The sequence below is a fragment of the Halichoerus grypus genome, chromosome 3 (assembly GCF_964656455.1).
Source record: "Halichoerus grypus chromosome 3, mHalGry1.hap1.1, whole genome shotgun sequence".
Lineage (NCBI taxonomy): Eukaryota > Metazoa > Chordata > Mammalia > Carnivora > Phocidae > Halichoerus > Halichoerus grypus.
Genome location: NC_135714.1, coordinates 154154223 through 154174664, shown reverse-complemented (window position 1 = coordinate 154174664; position 20442 = coordinate 154154223). Strand labels below are relative to the sequence as shown.

General features: G+C 38.4%; 1 protein-coding gene across 3 annotated transcripts in view; it reads right to left on the bottom strand.

Moving 5' to 3' along the window:
* KIF13B (kinesin family member 13B) overlaps window positions 1-20442 on the bottom strand; it is a 197645-nt gene that overhangs the window by 102534 nt on the left and 74669 nt on the right. For all 3 annotated transcript variants that reach the window (XM_036104507.2, XM_036104508.2, XM_078069457.1), the window contains exons 7-12: window positions 19424-19511; window positions 16305-16439; window positions 13842-13954; window positions 12541-12652; window positions 2135-2347; window positions 50-160 (exon numbers count right to left, since the gene is read on the bottom strand). In XM_036104507.2, coding sequence (XP_035960400.1) covers window positions 50-160; window positions 2135-2347; window positions 12541-12652; window positions 13842-13954; window positions 16305-16439; window positions 19424-19511 — 772 coding nt within the window. The remainder of the gene's footprint in view (window positions 1-49; window positions 161-2134; window positions 2348-12540; window positions 12653-13841; window positions 13955-16304; window positions 16440-19423; window positions 19512-20442) is intronic.

The following is a 20442-nucleotide window of genomic DNA, read 5'->3' as shown; positions in this document are numbered from 1 at the left end:
TGCACAAACTGCCACGAGCTTTCTCTTGCTTTAATCAGGAAGCACAAACCTGTGCAATCTCCTCGGTTTTCCTTAGTTTCTCCTCCCAGGTCACAGTCATTTCCTGGATTAGCTTCTCTGATTCTTCTAGCCGATCTTTCAGTTCTGGAGATTTCATTGCCTACAAGAAAATGTTTATTTCATGAAATGTCTGTACCATGCCCTGAAAAAAGCACTAACTAAATCCAGAAGGATAAAAGTAACAATCTGCCTCCTCTCAGCTCTACAATTCACTGAGGTCTCTGATCTACCTAAACCAGAACGATGAATGCCACTGACACACAGCATCCAGACTGTAGGCATCCCACAAAGGTCATTCAGTTACCGAAAGAGGGCTTGAAAGGAAGACTTAACTGTTCTCTTCCAACCTACTGTCACTGTGAAGATCTAATTACATTTTTTTTTTTAAGATTTATTTATTTATTTATTTGACAGAGAGAAGAGACAGCGAGAGAGGGAACACAAGCAGGAGGAGTGGGAGAGGGAGAAGCAGGCTTCCCGCCGAGCAGGGAACCTGATACAGGGCTCGATCCCAGGACCCTGGGATCATGACCCGAGCCGAAGGCAGATGCTTAATGACTGAGCCACCCAAGGGCCCCAAGATCTAATTACATTTAGAGGGACAGAAAGTTCAAGCTCTCAAGGGCTTATTTTTAAATCCCAATAGGTCATATATCTAGACTAATACACAGGAGTCATTCTAGTCTCTACTGATGACTTCAGGTATTGATTCAAGTATATACTGACAAAATGTGTACATGCTGTAAAGTGAATGGTGTTACTAATACCAGGAAGACGGGAACAAAATTTCAAAGAATCTTGAACTGTAAAATTATCCCTGTAAAAAAAGGATAAATTTCAACGGGCAAAAATATAACCAAGATAATTGTTTGACCATGTATTTTACCAACTTACTACCAGAAAACAGATTATAAGAAAGAAAAGGGCTATGGTCCCAACCCCAGGAAAGAGTCCCACAGTCCTGGGAAATCATGGGAACAGAATGCTAATTAAACTAGAAATCCTGAATCTGGTATTTTATTTCACCTTTGAAAAGAGGATGAGCATTTGGTTGTAGGTTAGAACTGTATAGGTTTCAAATTCAGTAATGGAACATAAACACCATACATTACAGAATGTACAAAGGGTAGTGGAAACAGAGCACCTCGAAATAGTTGGGTGTTTTTTTTTTAAAGATTTATTTATTTGAGAGAGAGAGAGAGAGCATGAGCGGGAGGGGCAGAGGGAGAGGGAGAGAGAATGTTAAGCAGACTCCCCACTGAATGCAGAGCCCAACATGGAGCTCGATCCCACGACCCTCAGCCGAAACCAAGAGTCAGACGCTTAACCAACTGCGCCACCCAGGCACCCCTAAATAGATGCTATAAAATATTTTTTTCTACAAACATAATTAAGCCACAACATGGAAAAACTAGATTAAGATGTGGAAGAACTCCTTAAGATTTCCATTCTGCGGGGCGCCTGGGTGGCTCAGTCGTTAAGCGTCTGCCTTCAGCTCAGGTCATGATCCCAGGGTCCTGGGATCGAGCCCCACATCGGGCTCCCTGCTTGGCGGGAAGCCTGCTTCTCCCTCTCCCACTCCCCCTGCTTGTGTTCCCTCTCTCGCTGTCTCTCTCTCTCTGTCAAAATAAATAAATTTAAAAAATATATTAAAAAAGATTTCCATTCTGCCTTCAACCAGTGAACAAATGATAAAACAAAATCTGCTTGAATCCTCTCCCCATCAGTCTATGTCCACTCTCCACCATTTTCTGCACTAAAATTGCATACATTTTGTTGCAAGCATCTCTCTCCCTCTCTCCTTTATTCTTAGTTATACCTATACTGTGGAAAGAAACATTTTCTCAATTCCCTTTATTCTCTCCTCCTGTTCAATCCTTTCACATCTGTAAAAACTCTAAATTGCAACTATGACCATCTATCTGTCTTTATTTATCACTCATCTCAAATTTCTCTTCCTATAGGAAACTCAAAAATTCTAGGTGGAGTACTTATCACTTATAGCTAAGGGGAAGAAAATTCAAATTCTAGCTTTTCCTAGACCCATAAAGTGTGGCTTGGCTGTGCCTTATACCTCCGCTTTGGTTAGCTGCTCTCGGAGCTTTTCTACTTCCTCCCGGAGATCCCGGATAATTCGTGCATTAGGATCCTCATTCACCACAGCATGGTTCACGATGTTCTTGGCACGATCTGCATACCGCAGAGTTGAAAGGGTTTCATCATAGTTATCGGCTGCTGGACTGACGGTGGCCACCATGGCTGTCTTGCTGTTACCCCCAAGACTGTCCTAGATGAAGAAAGAAATTGAGTAGGATTTTTAAGCTGGAAGAAAACATCATATGAGGAAGTTGAAGTCAGATAGGGTGAGAGAACGTTCCAAGGTCAAACACATATTTAAGGACAAAGCTAGGACTAAAATACAGATATACTGACTTCAGGTCCCATGTTCTTTCTTCTCTGCCAAGCTACTTTTCTGCAGAAAGGAGATTTGGTTTTTAAGAAAAGACAGGGAAATACAAGGAAGCCTACATTTATTTCAGTTTAATAACAATTGGTTCTAAGCAGGCTACTCAAAAAACAATGATTTCTTAAATGCCTAAAAATCTTCCTTAGAGAAACTGAACAATCATGATATTATTTGTTATCTGATCAAAAAGTGATTACCAACAATCTACTCCATAATGCTATGTCCCTGGAATCTCTGTGAAGCCTAAATAATGGCTCAGAAAGTGTTGCTGTTACAAGCTATCAGGCACCTTGCGAATTTTTTCAAACATAAGGTATAATTATAGTTTTATAAAACAAAAGATATGTTGAAGGTGCCTGATTTTATTCCCTCTGATAGCACTCCAAAAACTATGAAAACAGGCTTATCTTCTACACAACAACTTCTACAGTTCAGACAAGGGTGCTAAAGAAAAGACACTCATCTTCATTACGCTAAAACTGATCGGTCTGGTGAAATGGGCTTTAGAATGGGCTCCAACAAATTCAAAAAACTACTTCCACTTGAGAACATTAAAAAATAACTACAGGAGAACACAGGCAGCAACTTCTTCAACCTCAGCTGCAGCAACTTCTTTTTTTTTTTTTAAGAATTTTATTTATTTATTTGACAGAGAGAGACAAAGCAAGAGAAGGAACACAAGCAGGGGGAGTGGGAGAGGGAGAAGCAGGCTTCCCACTGAGCAGGTAGCCCGATGTGGGGCTTGATCCCAGGATCCTGGGACCATGACCTGAGCCAAAGGCAGACGCCCAGCGAGTGAGCCACCCAGGCGCCCCTGCAGCAACCTCTTCCTAGAAACATCGCCAAAGGCAAGGGAAGCAAGGGCAAAAATGAACTATTGGGACTTCATCAAGATAAAAAGCTTTTGCAAAGCAAAGGAAACAGTCAACAAAACCAAAAGACAACCAACAGAATGGGAGAAGATTTTGCAAATGACATATCAGATAAAGGGCTAGTATCCAAAATCTATAAAGAACTTATCAAACTCAACACCCAAAGAACAAAAGATCCAAACAAGAAATGGACAGAAGACATGAACAGACATTTTTCCAAAGAAGACATCCAAATGGCCAACAGACACACGAAAAAGTGCTCAATATTGCTCGGCATCAGAGAAATCCAAAACAAAACCTCAATGAGATACCACCTCACACCAGTCAGAATGGCTAAAATTAACAAGTCAGGAAACGACTGATGTTGGTGGGGATGCGGAGAAAGGGGAACCCTCCTACACTGTTGGTGGGAATGCAAGCTGGTGCAGCCACTCTGGAAAACAGTATGGAGGTTCCTCAAAAAGTTGAAAATAGGAAAAAAAAAAAAAAAGTTGAAAATAGGGGCACCTGGGTGGCTCAGTTGGTTAAGCGACTGCCTTTGGCTCAGGTCATGATCCCAGGGTCCTGGGATCGAGCCCCGCATCGGGCTCCCTGCTCGGCGGGAAGCCTGCTTCTCCCTCTCCCACTACCCCTGCTTGTGTTACCTCTCTCTCTGTCTCTCTCTCTGTCAATTAAATAAATTAAAAAAAAAAAAGTTGAAAATAGAGCTACCCTATGACCCAGCAATTGCACTACTGGGTTATTTACCCCAAAGATACAGATGTAGGGATCCGAAGGGGTACATGCATCCCAATGTTTATAGCAGCAATGTCCACAATAGCCAAATTATGGAAAGAGCCAAGATGTCCATCGACAGATGAATGGATAAAGAAGATGTGGTATATATATACAATGGAATATTATGCAGCCATCAAAAAGAATGAACTCTTGCCATTTGCAACGACGTGGATGGAACTGGAGGGTATTATGCTGAGCGAAATAAGTCAATCACAGAAAGACATGTATCATATGATCTCACTGATATGAGGAATTCTTAATCTCAGGAAACAAACTGAGAGTTGCTGGAGTGGTGGGGGTGGGAGGGATGGGGTGGCTGGGTGATAGACATTGGGGAGGGTATGTGCTATGGTGAGAGCTGTGAATTGTGTAAGACTGTTGAATCACAGACCTGTACCTCTGAAACAAATAATACATTATATGTTAAAAAAAAAGAAGAAGATAGTAGGAAGGGAAAAATGAAGGGGGGGAAATTGGAGGGGGAGACGAACCATGAGAGACTATGGACTCTGAGAAACAAACTGAGGGTTCTAGAGAGGAGGGGGGTTGGGGATGGGTTAGCCTGGTGATGAGTATTAAAGAGGGCATGTACTGAATGGAGCACTGGGTGTTATACGCAAACAATGAATCATGGAACACTACATCAAAAACTAATGATGTAATGTATGGTGATTAACATAACATAATAAAATTTTTAAAAAGCAATAAAAAAAAATAACTGGATATAACTCATTATTACAAAACTAGAAATCAAGTCCACCCCGACTCCACTTCACCATCCAAAGGCTGAATGTAATCCACCTGCGGCAGGTAGCCTCTCAGACAGCCCCCAATGATCCCTACATCCTGGTATTCATACCTCAGTACCCAGCCCCTTCCCTTGAGTGTAAGCAGGACATTTGATTTACGTCTAAGGAACAGAATAGAGCAGAAGGAATAGAATAGAGCAGATGGCATGTCACTTCTGAGATGAGATTATGAAAAGACCATGGCTTCTGTTATATGTGTTTTCTCTCACTCTTGGGAAACCACTGTCATGAGGTGAGGTGGCCCTATGAAGAGACCTCAAGAGTGAATTTGGAAACAGGTCTTCTGAAGCCTTCTAACAACCACTTAGTTGAGCAGATCGAACCCCAGTCAAACCTTGCACTGACCACCCCGGATAACACTTTATTGCAGTCACGTGAGAGACCCCAGCCAGACCACTTGGTTAGACCACACCCAGAATCCTGACCCATGGAAACTATGAGATAATAAATGATTGCTATTTCTAGCTGTTAAGTTTTAGGGGTAACCTGTTACATAGCAATAGATAACTAATAATACACTAACATACCATCTCAAGATGAAAAGAATTACCCAAAAAAAGGGACTCAATTCTTTTTTTTTTTTTTTTTAAAGATTATTTATTCATTTGAGAGAGATAGAGAGAGAGAAAGCATGAGCAGGGAGAGAGGCAGAGGGAGAGGGAGAAGCAGGCTCCCCGCCGAGCCAGGAGCCTGATGTGGGGCTCGATCCCAGGACCCCGGGATCATGACCCGAGCCGAAGGCAGACGCTCAACCATCTGAGCCACCCAGGCGCCCCGAGACTCAATTCTTTCAGCAATAGAATATCACTGAATTATAGATTCTCAAGATAGAGAGAAGACTAAAACAGGCCAATATGGGGGATCACAGGTCATAAGAAAGCCAACTCTACTTTGGGCAGCTTTGGACAGATATAAAATTCTTACTTTTGAAGATATAAAGTTTTTCCAATATCAACATATCTAAAATTTGTCTGCGCAATCTGTGATTTATACCATCTTTGGGCAGACTTGACTTAGTCCTCTCAGCCTTTTGTGAATTGGATTATTTTACTGATTAAAAAAAAAACCCAGAGGTTTGTTTAACAAAGAAGGTCAAATACTCTGCCTAAAGATCCGGAACTAGTAAACTGAACAATATTCTAATCCAGTGGTGTTCCACCTTCAAGTCCAATATGACTTTTACTCCCTCACAGCTACCCACAATTACACAGTAACAAAGTCACACTTGGCAATATAGAGAGAGCTCAGACCTGAGGAACAAGTAAGGTGGCCAGACAGCTTTCCAAGTTATTCTGTCCTACCACCAGAGACAAAATAATTCCCTAGGTCATGCTAACAGTTCAATACAATCCCAGACAACGTGTGTGTGTGTGATTGACAATGTGACAATCCACTACTGAAAATTCGGTTTTCCACAGAAAACACATCTTAATTCTACCTCTGAAGGAAATACACTCTAACACATGAAAAGGAAGGAAACATAAGTAATCTGGGCTCTAGAAGGCAGAAGTGACTTCTGCCAAGTCTGTATGATTGCTTGCTTTCCTCTTCGCCTCTAGATACTGATCTCACACCATTGGTGCCCAGCTTTGGCAACTTACACAAGAATGTCAAGACGCACATTAATGACATTCCAATGTTATATATAAAGATCACAGGAATGACATCTCAGATTACAGTTCAGTCACTAGCAGCACCATGGGGAGTGCTGCCCTTCAAGAACTACTGCATTCTGTTAGCCCACATGAACAGCAAATGCTATTGGGTAAAAAGGGGTTTGTGACAATAATGACCAACGTGAAAAGGCATAGATATTGTGCTTCAACTTGTGCTGAGAAAAGGAAACCTGGCAAACGACAAATACTTGATATATTTTTTTTTTTTTTTTTAAAGATTTTATTTATTTATTTGACAGAGAGATAGAGAGAGAGAGAACAAGTAGGCAGAGAGGCAAGCAGAGAGGCAGGGAGAGGGAGAAGCAGGCTTCCTGCGGAGCAGGGAGCCCGATGCGGGGCTCGATCCCAGGACCCCAGGATCATGACCTGAGCCAAAGGCAGCCGCTTAACCAACTGAGCCACCCAGGCGCCCCAATACTTGATATTTTAAAAGCCCTTGTGCACGAATAACAACATGCTTATATTCAAAAATGGCCCCGTGCCATTAGCAAGAAGGAAATAGCAACAAAAGAACTGGCACTCATTCAAGGAGAAAGTATAAAGCTTCTTGTTACTCTTTAATTGTTTAATTAGGCAAATCAGATGAGCTTTGTTTCAAATGTAGCAACTGAAAATTAAATGGACATAGGAAAGAAACTGAATTTTGGAAGGCAGGATCTTTTTAAAGCTGAAAGAACTCTTTGAAGTAATCTAATGAAATTACTTCATTTTACAGATGGGAAATTGAGACCCAGGAAGACGGACAGACTTAACCAAAGGTCATAACGCTATTCAGAGCAGAGCTGAAAGTACTCACTCACTCAGCTCTTCACAGAGTTTACCATCGAGAGGGTGACACTGGTAAGCAAACACTATATGGTAAGAACTAGAGTAGGGATAAACACAGCATGGTCATAGAAAACAGAATGAGCAGAAAGCCCAGTCTTGAAAGGTTAGGGACGACTTTCAGAGAAAGTGATATCTGAGACCTAAAGATGAATAAGCATCATCCAGATAAAGGCTAGTGCGGAGGGATGTAGGAGGAGAGCCTGAAGAGAGGAGGAAGAACGTTCCAAGCAGAGTAAGAGTAAAGTCCTAGAAGTAAGAGTACTCATCACTTAGCTACAACTGATCACAGCAAGAGCAGGATGAACAGTAAGAAATAGGGAGGGGTCAGAATACTGAAGGCCTAGTAAATCACAAGTCATTAAAGAATTTGGACTTTATCATAATGGCCTGTAAGAGAGTTACTGAAGAGACTGAAATTTAAGAAGAGTATTAATTTTTAAGATATTACAACTTACTATAAAGGGTGGAATGGAAAGCTCGAAGGAAATGTTTCAATCGTCCAGGCAAGAGATGAAAGTTGCTTCCATTAGGTAAGTGGCAGTAATAATGGAAAAAGGTGGATTAAGTCAAAAGATACTCATTATTTGAGCATTTATTACCAGAAATTATTTGATGTTAAGAGGTTCACATTTAGAAGATTACACAGAGAAGCAAAAAACCTCTTAATAAGAAACAGTTCTCCACTGACCACTTACCAAATGAGTAACCACTCCACCCACCGAGAGAAGCGCTAGAGAAGAGCGAGAAGAGCACTCACATCTATCCCCCAACAAATCACCAAGGGCAGTCATTTTCTCTGACTCCCAGATGCTGTAAATATCAAGAGCATAACACAATTATAATGCAAATACAATGCAAAAACACTTTTAAAAGAAACTGCAAACCTTATGAACAATTTTATGAGTTCAATGATAGTTATGTTGGATGATGCTAGAATCATATGAAATCGAACAAGGATCGGGGAGAGTTAGACTAATTTAGAATTAAAGAAGGAGAGAGCGAAAGGAACATAAAAGCCACTTCTAAGGAGAATGATTTGTGTATCAACCGATTCCGAGAGGTCTTTGGGAAAAATGTTTAAACATCAGAATAAGTTTATAAAAATGCCCCGCTTGTGGAAGGTCATATGTTTTTTAAGTAAAAAGTATGACAAAAATCAAGAAAACTTCATTTTTTTTAGCCTAAGAATTAATACACAGAGGTTACAATTACAACCTAATTTTTACTAAACAGAAGATAAACTGGCTTTTTAAAATGTTCAGTTTTGTTCCTCAGTTCAAGTATTTTCACAAGTTTCTCTTAACATTTGGTAAAAGTGAAGTGCTTCTCCTTCTAATGAAAAGTGACCTTTGGCAAGATGTACAATACATAGCCTAGGCAAGAGAAGATGGGCAGCGAGGTCAACCCTGATTCCAATCTTGTTTCTGCGACCACTGTCACATCTGTAAAATGGGGACACTACCATTTGCCTTCAGAGAAGTAAATGAGATCATGTACATGAAGCGCTTTGCATGGTACTTGATTCTCCTGGCCTCCAGCCTATGGAATGGATACTCAATAATTACCTGGGCCATTTTAAGTCTGTGAATTAACTTCATAAAAGATACTTCCTAGTGTTTGTTTAAATGGACTGAGGTAATAACGATGAAACAACACAACAGTGAATATTATGTCTTTTAAATCAGGCACATCCCGGGAATAATCATGAATGATCAAGAAATACTTCTGTGGAAAGTCTGAGGAAGAAATTAATATCTTATCGAAATTCCTTCTGGAAATTAAACAAATGAGATTTCAAGGTTAATTACTGACACGTGAAGACCAGCACAATTATTTCCTTGGTAGTGAAATGTTTTGTAATGCCCCTTAAATTCAAGAGTTATCTACAAGTGGTTTTTAATCATCAAACTTTGCTTATTTATCCTTTTGTTTTAAATTTCTAATTTTTTTTGCATTTTGGCCAAAGGAAGTACTCTACCTGATTTTCTACTGTGGCCAGTTTCACTTAATAAAGCATGCTTAAATGGTGTGCGGAGTTTTAGAAAGTAAAGTTGAATACCAATAACCCTTTGACAGAGTAGAAACTAGGAGAAAACCCAACTTCCTTTACAAACATGTCACGGACTAAGTCAAAGTTGTGTCACCTTAGAAGAACAAATATTGTTAAAATATCTATGCTACCCAAAGCAATCTACACATTTAATGCAATCCCTATCAAAATACTACAGGCATTTTTCACAGAGCTAGAACAAACAATCCAAAAATTTGTATGGAACCACAAAAGACCCCAAACAGCCAAAGCAATTCTGAAAAACAAAAGCTGGAGGTATCACAGTTCTGGATTTCAAGTTATATTACAAAGCTGTAGTGATCAAAACAGAATGTACTGGCACAAAAACAGACACATAGATCAATGGAACAGAATAGAAAACCCAGAAATAAACCCACAATTATATGGTCAATTAATCTTTGACAAAGCAGGAAAGAATATGCAATGGGAAAAAGAAAGTCTCTTCAACAAATGGTGTTGGGAAAATTGGACAGCTACATGCAAAAGAATGAAACTGGACCACTTTCTTACACCATCCACAAAAATAAACTCAAAATGGATTAAAGACCTAAATGTGAGACCTGAAACCACAAAAAATCCTGGAAGAGAGCACAAGCAGAAATGTCTGTGACATCAGCCGTAGCAGTATCTTTCTAGATATGTCTCCTGAGGCAAGGGAAATAAAAGCAGAAATAAACTATCAGGACTACATCAAAATAAAAAGCTTCTGCACAGTGAAGGAAACATCAACAAAGCTGAAAGGCAACCTACTGAATGGAAGAAGATGTTTGCAAATGACTTATCTAATAAAGGGTTAGTATCCAAAATATTTAAAGAACTTATACAAATCCACACCAAAAAAATGAAATAATCCAATTAAAAAAAGGGCAGACGAACATGAACAGACATTCTCCAAAGACAAACAGATGGCCAACAGACACATGAAAAGATGCTCAACATCACTCATCATCAGGGAAATACAAATCAAAACTACAATGAGATATCAGCTCACACCTGTTAGAATGGCTAAAATCAAAACCACAAGAAACAAGTGTTGGTGAGGATGTGAAGAAAAAGGAACCTTCTTGCATTTTTGGTGGGAATGAAAACTGGTACACTCTGGAAAACAGTACAGAGGTTCCTCAAAAAGTTAAAAATAGAACTACCCTACAATCCAGTAATCCCACTGCTGGTATTTACCCCGAAATACAAAAACACCAATTTAAAGGGATATATGCACTCATACGTTTATAACAGCATTATTTATAATAGCCAAATTACAAAAGCAGCCCAAGTGTCCATCAACAGATGAATGGATAAAGAAGATGTGGTATATATACACAATGGAATATTATTCAGTCATAAAAAGGAATGAAATCTTGCCATTTGCAAAGATGTGGATGGAGCTAAAGAGTATAATGCTAAGCAAAGTTAGTCAGAAAAAGACAAACACCAAATGATCTCATTCATATGTGGAATTTAAGAAACAAAACAAAGAAGCAAAGAAGACAAAGAAAAAAAGGGAGAGAGGGAGACAAATCAAGAAGCCAATTCTTTTTTTTTTTTTTAAGATTTCATTTATTTTTTGACAGAGAGAGACGCAGCGAGAGAGGGAACACAAGCAGGGGGAGTGGGAGAGGGAGAAGCAGGCTTCCCGCGGAGCAGGGAGCCTGATGCGGGGCTCGATCCCAGGACCCTGGGTTCATGACCTGAGCCAAAGGCAGACACTTAACAACTGAGCCACCTAGGTGCCCAAGAAGCCAACTCTTAACTATAGAGAACAAACTGATGGTTACCACAGGGGAGGTGGGTGGGGGGATGGGTGAAATAGGTGATGGGGATTAAGGAGTACACTTGTGATGAGCACCAGGTGTTGTATGGAAGTGCTGAATATTGTACACCTGAAATTAATATAACACTGTATGTTAACTATACTGGAATTAAAATAAAACTTAAAAATAGCCAAAAAAAAAAAGTTCTGTCTTCTACTAAGCAAACCTGTGCTTAACTCATCTTTATATTCTCAACCCCTTAACCACAGTAACAGGCATTCAATAAATTCTTGATCGATGAGAGAATAACTCATCATAAAACTACACAGGGCTCATTAAATTACTTCTTCATTTAAAAAAAATAGAAAAGGAAAAGGAGTATTAAGTAAAATATTTTGTTCCAGGTTGGCAACTCTATACAGAGTTAAACTGTCACTGGATTTTCTATCCTCTAGTTCCTAATCCTATATCCAATCCACCACACCACCTCGATAGACTAAAGGGACCTTGAGGACTGGAAGAGACCTGGAAATAGCCTCTCTCTTCACCAAACTCCTATTGCGTGTCCTTACTATCTCTCTCATGGAATCACTGACTCTTGTTATAATATTTTGTGTACACATCTTATCTCCCTTACCAGACCCTGAGCAATTAGAGGGCAAGGAGGGTCCCACATTTCTTTACATTCTCCTCATAAGCACTTCATAGCTTTTGTTCTTTCTCATTTCCATTTCTCTCATACATACTGAATCAATTAATAAATGAATGACTGTGTGCTCTATTCTGTATCTTTAAACAACATTAGAAAGCTAAAAGTAAATTAAAGTGATCATGAGTAGTCTTGATGTTAATCAGAAAAACAAGGTCCAAAATGTCAGTCAAACAAAAGGAGTCTGTGAGAAAGACAGAGTAGTCCAGCGGAGTCTATAAGACAGTGGCAATCCTTCCCTTTGACTCAATCTGCTATAGGATTAGCATGAGGTTCTTCTTCTACACCTCAAAATCTCAAAGGCAACTGTGTGGTTTTGTGTGCCTCAAATCCCATTCCTTCCAGGTTCTGATGAATCAGGTGCTTAATCTATTAAATCCATGATTATCATGTGAGAGAGTAATGATTTTAAATTTGAACACTGGTAAAAGAAATGATAGGAGGGATTAACAGTCTACTCTTCTCTTCCTTTCTACCAACCACCAAGAGTATGCCAGAAAGGGTGGGGGTGGGAGCTTACTTTGAGCAGCCAAGTGAGAACTGAGTCACGATATGGAACAAATTTATTCTTGTTTTTGCCAGCACTCTGATCTGCTAGGGCTGAGATAACCAGACCGAGGGTTGTGAGGGACCTGCATGGTGCAACAAACCGGAATAATCATAAAAAACTGAGAATATCAAATGTCACATTTTAGTACAAAAACTGAACATCAAGATGCATTGTACCTGCATGAGAATAGCACTGTTGTCAGCATTTTGCTGCTCAGTTTAAAAACACATAAACTCTAAAAGCTGATATCCTTCTAACACTACTACAAGCAGTAAAACTGCTTAGCTCAATTACTTTTTTTCATTTTTGTAAATAGCAAACCTCTAGGTTAAGAAAAGACACAAACACCACATATCTTTAAGAAAGGAAGCCACAAACACAATACAATTAATTAAAACTTAGTATAAGGCAAAAACATTTGCATATATGTATGTGTGTACATGAGGTATCTATATATATCATATGTATCTACACACATATCATACGTAATATCATTTATCTATATGTATATCACCATTCAATAATACAATAATAGCAGAGCATCTGGATGATGATCTTCTATGATCTCTAGTTGGTTACTCTCATAATGCATCCTTTTGGATTCCTGCCCACAAGGAGCTAATAATTTAGCTTGAGGTAGAACATATAACTATATGAAGGAGTTTGTACACAAAAGTATTACTTCATAAAACCCTAGCTTCTTGGTATAAATGAGCACCACCACAACAGTCATACAAGGGAAAGCCCTATGTGGCTAGTACACAAGCTGATGTTGGTTCAGACAGTGACACCCATGTTGAGATCAACAGCTGGACTCTAACAGACCACTACCTTGGTCCTTTTCCATAGCTTAGACCCGGCTACTGTGCCCCTACAGGGAGATGTTGGCAAGGTCCACAGACAGGTTTGGGTTGTCACAACTGGGGGTGGGGAAAGAGAGGTGGCAGGTACTACCGCCATCTAGTGGATAAGGCCAGGGATCCCACTAAACATCCTACGATACACAAGAACAGTCGCCGGAACAATTACCGAGCCCCAGATCTCAATACAGCTGCTCTTGAGAAACCTCTGACGACTGTGCTCCTCAGCCCCATCAGACATCTCAACAAAACATAAAATAGGCTCAGGCCTATATATATATTAAAAAAATTCTCCATTATTTATTCATTATAGCTTCAATCATTCCAGCATCTTATTCTTTTAATAACCACAGAAGTTCCCCCATTTGGCTCTTAAATCAGTAAAATAATAAAAGCTTCTGGAAAACTTACTTGTTGATGTTGCTCCCCTCCTTCAACCTGTCCCCCGCAGCTCCGGTTTTCGTTGCTCGCTCACTGCCAGCTAAATCAACCAAGCTCAGTTTGCCCACTTTCTCTCCAGATGTCTAGAAAGTAAATCAACAAATACTAATAAACAGTTAAAGAATACAGGAAGTCCTACATCTCTACCAAATGAGTTTATTATCTAAATCCTTTATTAAAACATTATTTACTGTTATTTCAAAATTAGCTTGCACTGCTATAAAACAGTGTAAGAAGGGGCGCCGGAGTAGCTCAGTTGGCTAGGCATCCAACTCTTGGTTTCGGCTCAGGTCATGATCTCAGGGTCCTGGGATCGAGCCCTGAGTTGGGCTTTGCACTCAGCAGGGAGTCTGCTTGATTCCCTCTCTCTCTCTGCCCCTCCCCCTGCTCACACACACACAGCATGCACTCTCTCGAGCTCTCTAAAATAAATAAATATATCTTTTTAAAAAAAAAACAGTATAAGAAAACTGTATAGTCTAGTAGTAGATAGATACAAAATTATACCCAACTCTACTAACCCAGACAAGAGTGAAAGTTATCTCAGAAAATAGTGCCCCCCAAAATGGGACATTTTGAAGGGAACCCAATACAATTTTTTTTTTAAGATTTTATTTATTTATTTGATAGAGAGAGGAGGAGCACAGAGGGAGAAGAAGACTCCCTGCTGAGCAGATAGCCTGATGTGGGGCTCGATCCCAGGACCCTGAGATCATGACCTGAGCCAATGATGCTTAACCGACTGAGCCACCCAGGCACCCCCAACAAAATTTTCATAGAGAATTATATGAAAGCACTTATAAAATACAAATTTTAATATGATATAAAACTGCTTAAAATCTAAAAATATTTACCAATAACTCTGAGAGAAAAATATTTGCAACTCTCATTGGTCTTAAAAAAATTAATATTTTACATAATAGGATCTCTCAAAAACTCAATACTTTCTTATATTTTTCATATTATTTATATATAGTAATTCCCTTATTTCATAGTTTCAGGTATTAAATTTACATATTTCTCTAGTTATTATATACATATACATAAATATATACTGACATTTTCCTTTATCAAAAATATTCCATAACATAATCACACACATAACAGATATTTTATACTTCAGCAGCAATACAAGAAATGTGGAAAAGCAATGCCCAAATCTATAGACTGGTTCATTTCTTAAAACTTTTCTTTAATATATACATTTATATTTATTTCCATAAATAAACATGTTGCTAACAAAAGGATATTCAGCTTCCCAAATCAAAAGTACTTTTGGTTAAAAAAAAAAAAAGTCATCAGTATGTTTTTTGTTTTATGCTGAAAAGGAAATAGAAAACAAAGAACTTTTTGTTGTTACACTAATCTTGCTGTGATGGTAAAAAAAAGAAAAATATGCTTTCAGCAAAAGAAAATCTTGCCAAAATATAGCATTTTGCCAGCATGATTATTTTAGCTTCTGGTATTTGAAACTGATTTGCTGGGGGGTAGGCATCATCATAAAATACGCAAATATTCACATAAAAAGTAAGAAGAAAAACGAAAAGTTTTCAGTGCAGTAGAAGCATATACATTTCTGGCTCTGTTTACTCTTCATAAGGTTGAAAACCAAATACTCAAAAAATCATTCTACAAATCTACTGATTTTATAGTACAATTTCCCCAGTATAGTTTATTCCTTCTAATACTTAGCTGTTTAGCAGAAGGTAACATTTCAAAACAATCTCTACTAAATCAGCTAGAGTTAACATTAGCTTATACAGCTAGCCATCCAACTTTAAAGCTCAAAAATTGCTATGGCAGAGACCGTGAACCATCAGCATGTTTAACTTCTGTCCCACCTTCCTTTAGTTGGACAGGGAGGAACTTAAAACTGCATTTCTCACACTCAATTGCAGCCAGGGTTCAGGATGTGACTTAGGTTCTGCCAAGCAGATATACTTGCTTCAGATTTGGAAAGCAGAAGCAAAGCAGAAGTCATCCCCCTGGCCTGTTTTGGCTTTTTTCTTTTGGCAAGAGGATCATGGAAATAGGAGGTTTTCTACAAGTGTCTCAGTTTACATTCTCCAGCTTCCCCTCACCATGAGGCAGCTTTACTAACTCCTGTGTATCAGGCAGGCCTGAGCTCACAGCTCAGAGGTAGTACCACCCTTGGTGGATGATATCTACATTGTTATTCCTAGAGATTCAGTCTAGAATCCATTCTTTCTCAAGTGTTCTAAAACTCTGTAATCACCCAATCCCTCCATTAAATCCCTTTCTGTTTACCTACAGTGGCTTCTATGTCATGCTGAGTCCTAACTAATATATCCATGGCTGGCTAGGACTTTAAGTCATCTAACACATGAAGGGAATAGAATATGATAAATCATGATCCACTTTAGAAATATTAAAAAAAAAAAAAAAAAAAGGGTCAAGCATGTGAATACCTACCCCAGACTTCACATCATATAAAGTATGTGTAAGGGTGATTTTGAAGACTGCATGAGATCGACTACTCTCCTCATTCATGTTGGTGGCAGCAACTGTGCGAGACTTGTTACCTTCAGACATCAAAGACTCAATATCCTAAGTAGAAACAAGTCACAGACACACATTTCATTACCTGTCAAATAAACATCAAAACTCTGCTATCCTATGAAATGCATTACAAGTTTCACTACTCAGTCAACCACATTTGGAGTTTACACATTTATACTTTGCTTCTCAACGAACATTAAGCCCCACAGAATATAACAGCCAATACTGTCTCTGAAAACTCAAACAAAACACATGTATTTTCTGTAGGTGCCAAATAAAATAGCAGCTTTGACTAAGAATTAGAAAAATTTAGAAGCCACATGTGGAGACCCATAAGATGGACAAATGATTTGTGCCAAACTTCATCTAATCGAGAAATTTAGTTTCTTTAATGACAGAAGCAATAGAAGACAACTGTTAAATCAGATTATTTGAATAAGCAACAAACAAAAATAACTGTAACCCCTTCATGCAGGCATTACACTGTCACCACATTACTGTATTTTATACCAGACCTGTTTTTGAAAACAGAGTATCAAGAAACTAAATTTCTGCAGATTTACTACTTCATTGCCATTGCTGTTAAAAAGGAGATAGCATGGGGCGCCTGGGTGGCTCAGTCGTTAAGCGTCTGCCTTCGGCTCGGGTCATGATCTCAGGGTCCTGGGATTGAGCCCCACATTGGGCTCCCGGCTCGGCGGGAAGCCTGCTTCTCCCTCTCCCACTCCCCCTGCTTGTGTTCCCTCTCTCGCTGTGTCTCTCTCTGTCAAATAAATAAAATATTAAAAAAAAAAAAAAAAAAGGAGATAGCATGATGCACTTGAAAGATCATGGGATGGGATCTTCATTTTTTCAAATGTCATAAGCTCTAAAAATAGTTACGAACCAAACTGAATTTTAGTTTCATAAGTAACAATGCAGAGCTATAATATAATCTACCTTACAAGGATTTTTAACGAGGAACAAGAAAGATGGTATGTATGAAAGGGTGGACCAGTTGTCTCCTCTTACCCTGTCTCATTTTCTTTCTAGTAAAGGAACCCATAGCTGAGCACCTTGCAGTGGAACTGAGACTACATTTCCTAGATGCCCTTGCAGCTCAGTCTGGCCGTAGGATTAAGTTTTAGCGAATGAGACACAAAGTCATCTGGGAATTCTCCTTAAAGGGAGTAGGCATGCTCTCACATCTTGGTTCTAAGAGCTTAAGATCTTGAACTATGAGAATAAGGGCATTACCACAGAGCCGGCTCTATGTGGAGAGTTGGAAGGAATCTAGGTCCCCAAAAGCATCTTTGGAGCCACTGTATCAGCCCTCTGACCATTCATTCTTTCATTCATTCATTTGTTCACGTAAATAATATATGAAAGCCACCTATTACATGACAGGTACATTTTGAATTCTGAGAATAAATAAGGAACAAAATAGAAGACAATTCATGTCCCAAAGAACTTAAATCCTATTATATTTTCCTGTTATTTGTAACCAACACAATCCTAACTGACACATATATATGAAAAACTTTGAAAATCGTAATTTTCTATTTTGCTGTATCAATGAAAAAAAATAATGTTTATGAAAAAATTCAATATGATCAATAAAAAGCCTCGAAGTAGAAACATTAACTACAAAGAGAAGTTTAAGTAGGCACCAAAATGGAAAAACCAACACAAAAAGTAAAATTCACAGTTTTTTAGAACCATTCCAAATCCATTTTAGATCTATTAAATCTGACAATCCTGAGACTTAATGTAAAAGCTTCACCTTATTTAGCCCACACTTATTTATTGGCCCCCAATCTGTTGTCTCATGCATAAACTCTGTATTGGGCCTTTTAATTTCTTAAACAAGCAGAATATCTCTTTACACTTTCCAATCTCCTCTGAGCCTTCAAAAACATGATTTCTCTCCAATGTTGTATAAATAAGTTCTCAAATGATCATTATTAAAATAACAATACCTACTAACATTTATATCAAACCCTAGCATTCTCAAAGACTTTTCACATTATTTCATTCGATCTCCTCCAGGAAGTCTTCCTAGACACCACCCATCCCAGATACCTACATGTCCCTTTAAGTTAGGTACCCCCTCCTCCAAACTACCATGAATCCTAAACATGCATTTCTCACTGCTCTTAAAATCATGTTGTTTTAGAACATCTTTATAATAACATCTATAAGCATCTTGAGTAAATGGACCATCTCATTCACTTTTTATATCCTCAGCACCCAGCACAATGTCTGGCACATGACAGGTGTTCAATACATGTTTACCAAATGAAGTATCTAATGTTTACTAAATAAGTATCATTGACCAAATGATAGAAATGATTAATAAACAAAAAAACAAATGGACCTACCTCATAAGATAGTCAAGAAAATAAAACTAATTTCCATTTTAAAAATGGGGACAAAGAGGCTTAGTGAGGTAGGTGATCCAGAGTCATACAAGAGTCACACAAGAGGATTAAGTGTCACCAGATCAACATTCTCTGACTCTTAACTCAATGTACATTACATCACAGCATCTCACTCCACCCCCATTTCCCCAACACGCAAAGCCTGATGGATCCACACAAAGCAGAACTGTAAGTTTGAAAATGAAGAGAATCAAAGGCCAGTGAGTGATCCTCTCAAATTTAGAAACAGACTTTGAATTCCAACTACCCAATTCATATGTTTTATTTCATTAAATCAATGAAACCATAGGCAACTTCATTATCTTATGCACTACTAGGGAAGAAAAATGCTGCTATATATAATTTTAAGATGCAATTGTAAGGAATATCACAACCTTAGAGCTCATTAAAATATGAAAAAAACGTATGTTTTGCAAATGTGTATACCTTCTCTCAAAATTAAACTGTCCTAATAGCCATATATAGCTCTTTAAGAAAAATCCTTGTAAAAAGTAGCTTATTAAGTAATGCTACTGTTTTTTTTTTAATTTCAAGAAAAATAATCATCAGAAATTAAATAAGAAATAATCTGCTACAGTGAATTTCAGCAGTTTACAGAAAGGAGATTATTACCTTGTAGCTTGTGACAGCCAGTTTGGAAAGTCCATCGACATAGGGTCCCAAAACATTGTGCTCTCTGACTTTTAACGTTTGACGACTTCTGCTCATTAAAAAGAAAGAAAGAATTTTAAAACAATAACCTGTTTTTAAAAGGACTCAATTGTGCTCCATAAAAATATATACTGAATTCAACAAAGATCCCAAGTAAAAAGAACCAACTAACTTGATCTAAGAAGAATATAAACCAAAATTTAAAATCTTGACTGGTAAGAAAAACTTCATAATGTGGTAAAATATCACATCACTCAAAAGGGTACACTGTGGGATGTCTATTTACTACCACAAAGAATGCAGAGTCAAATAAATACAAACAATCTACTTGTCATTTCACAGAATGTGGTACAAAGAACAGAAACTCAGTAAATGTTAACTGTGCAAGAAAGAAAACTCAAGACCAATCTCAATCATGAATAAAGACAAACAACAGACTGATTTTAATAATGACTTAAAAATATAACATTAGGCTGATCCCAGGGCTACTGGGTTGTTTTAACATGGGAAAAAGATTCACACCCTTTACCATACTAGACTAATAGATTGACTAAATGGGGGGAAAAAACCACATTATCATTTCAATAAATGTAATGAAATGGATTCAATAAAATTAAATACTTATTCATGATTAAAAAACAAATAAATACCACTTACAAACAAGGAACTAATAAACTCAGTAAGTGGCATCTGCCAAAAACCTAAAGCATACTTAATTATACCAACCAAAAAAACATTAAGAATATTCCTTGATGATTGTATGGTAAATGAATTCTATCTCAAAAAAGCTCTGTAAAAAATATAAACATTACAGGGATGCCTGGGTGGCTCAGTCGTTAGGCGTCTGCCTTCGGCTCAAGTCATGATCCCAGGGTCCTGGGATCAAGTCCCACATCAGGCTCCTTGCTCAGTGAGGAGCCTGCTTCTCCCTCTTCCTCTGCTGCTCCCCCTGCTTGTGCTCTCTCTCTCTCTCTCTCTGA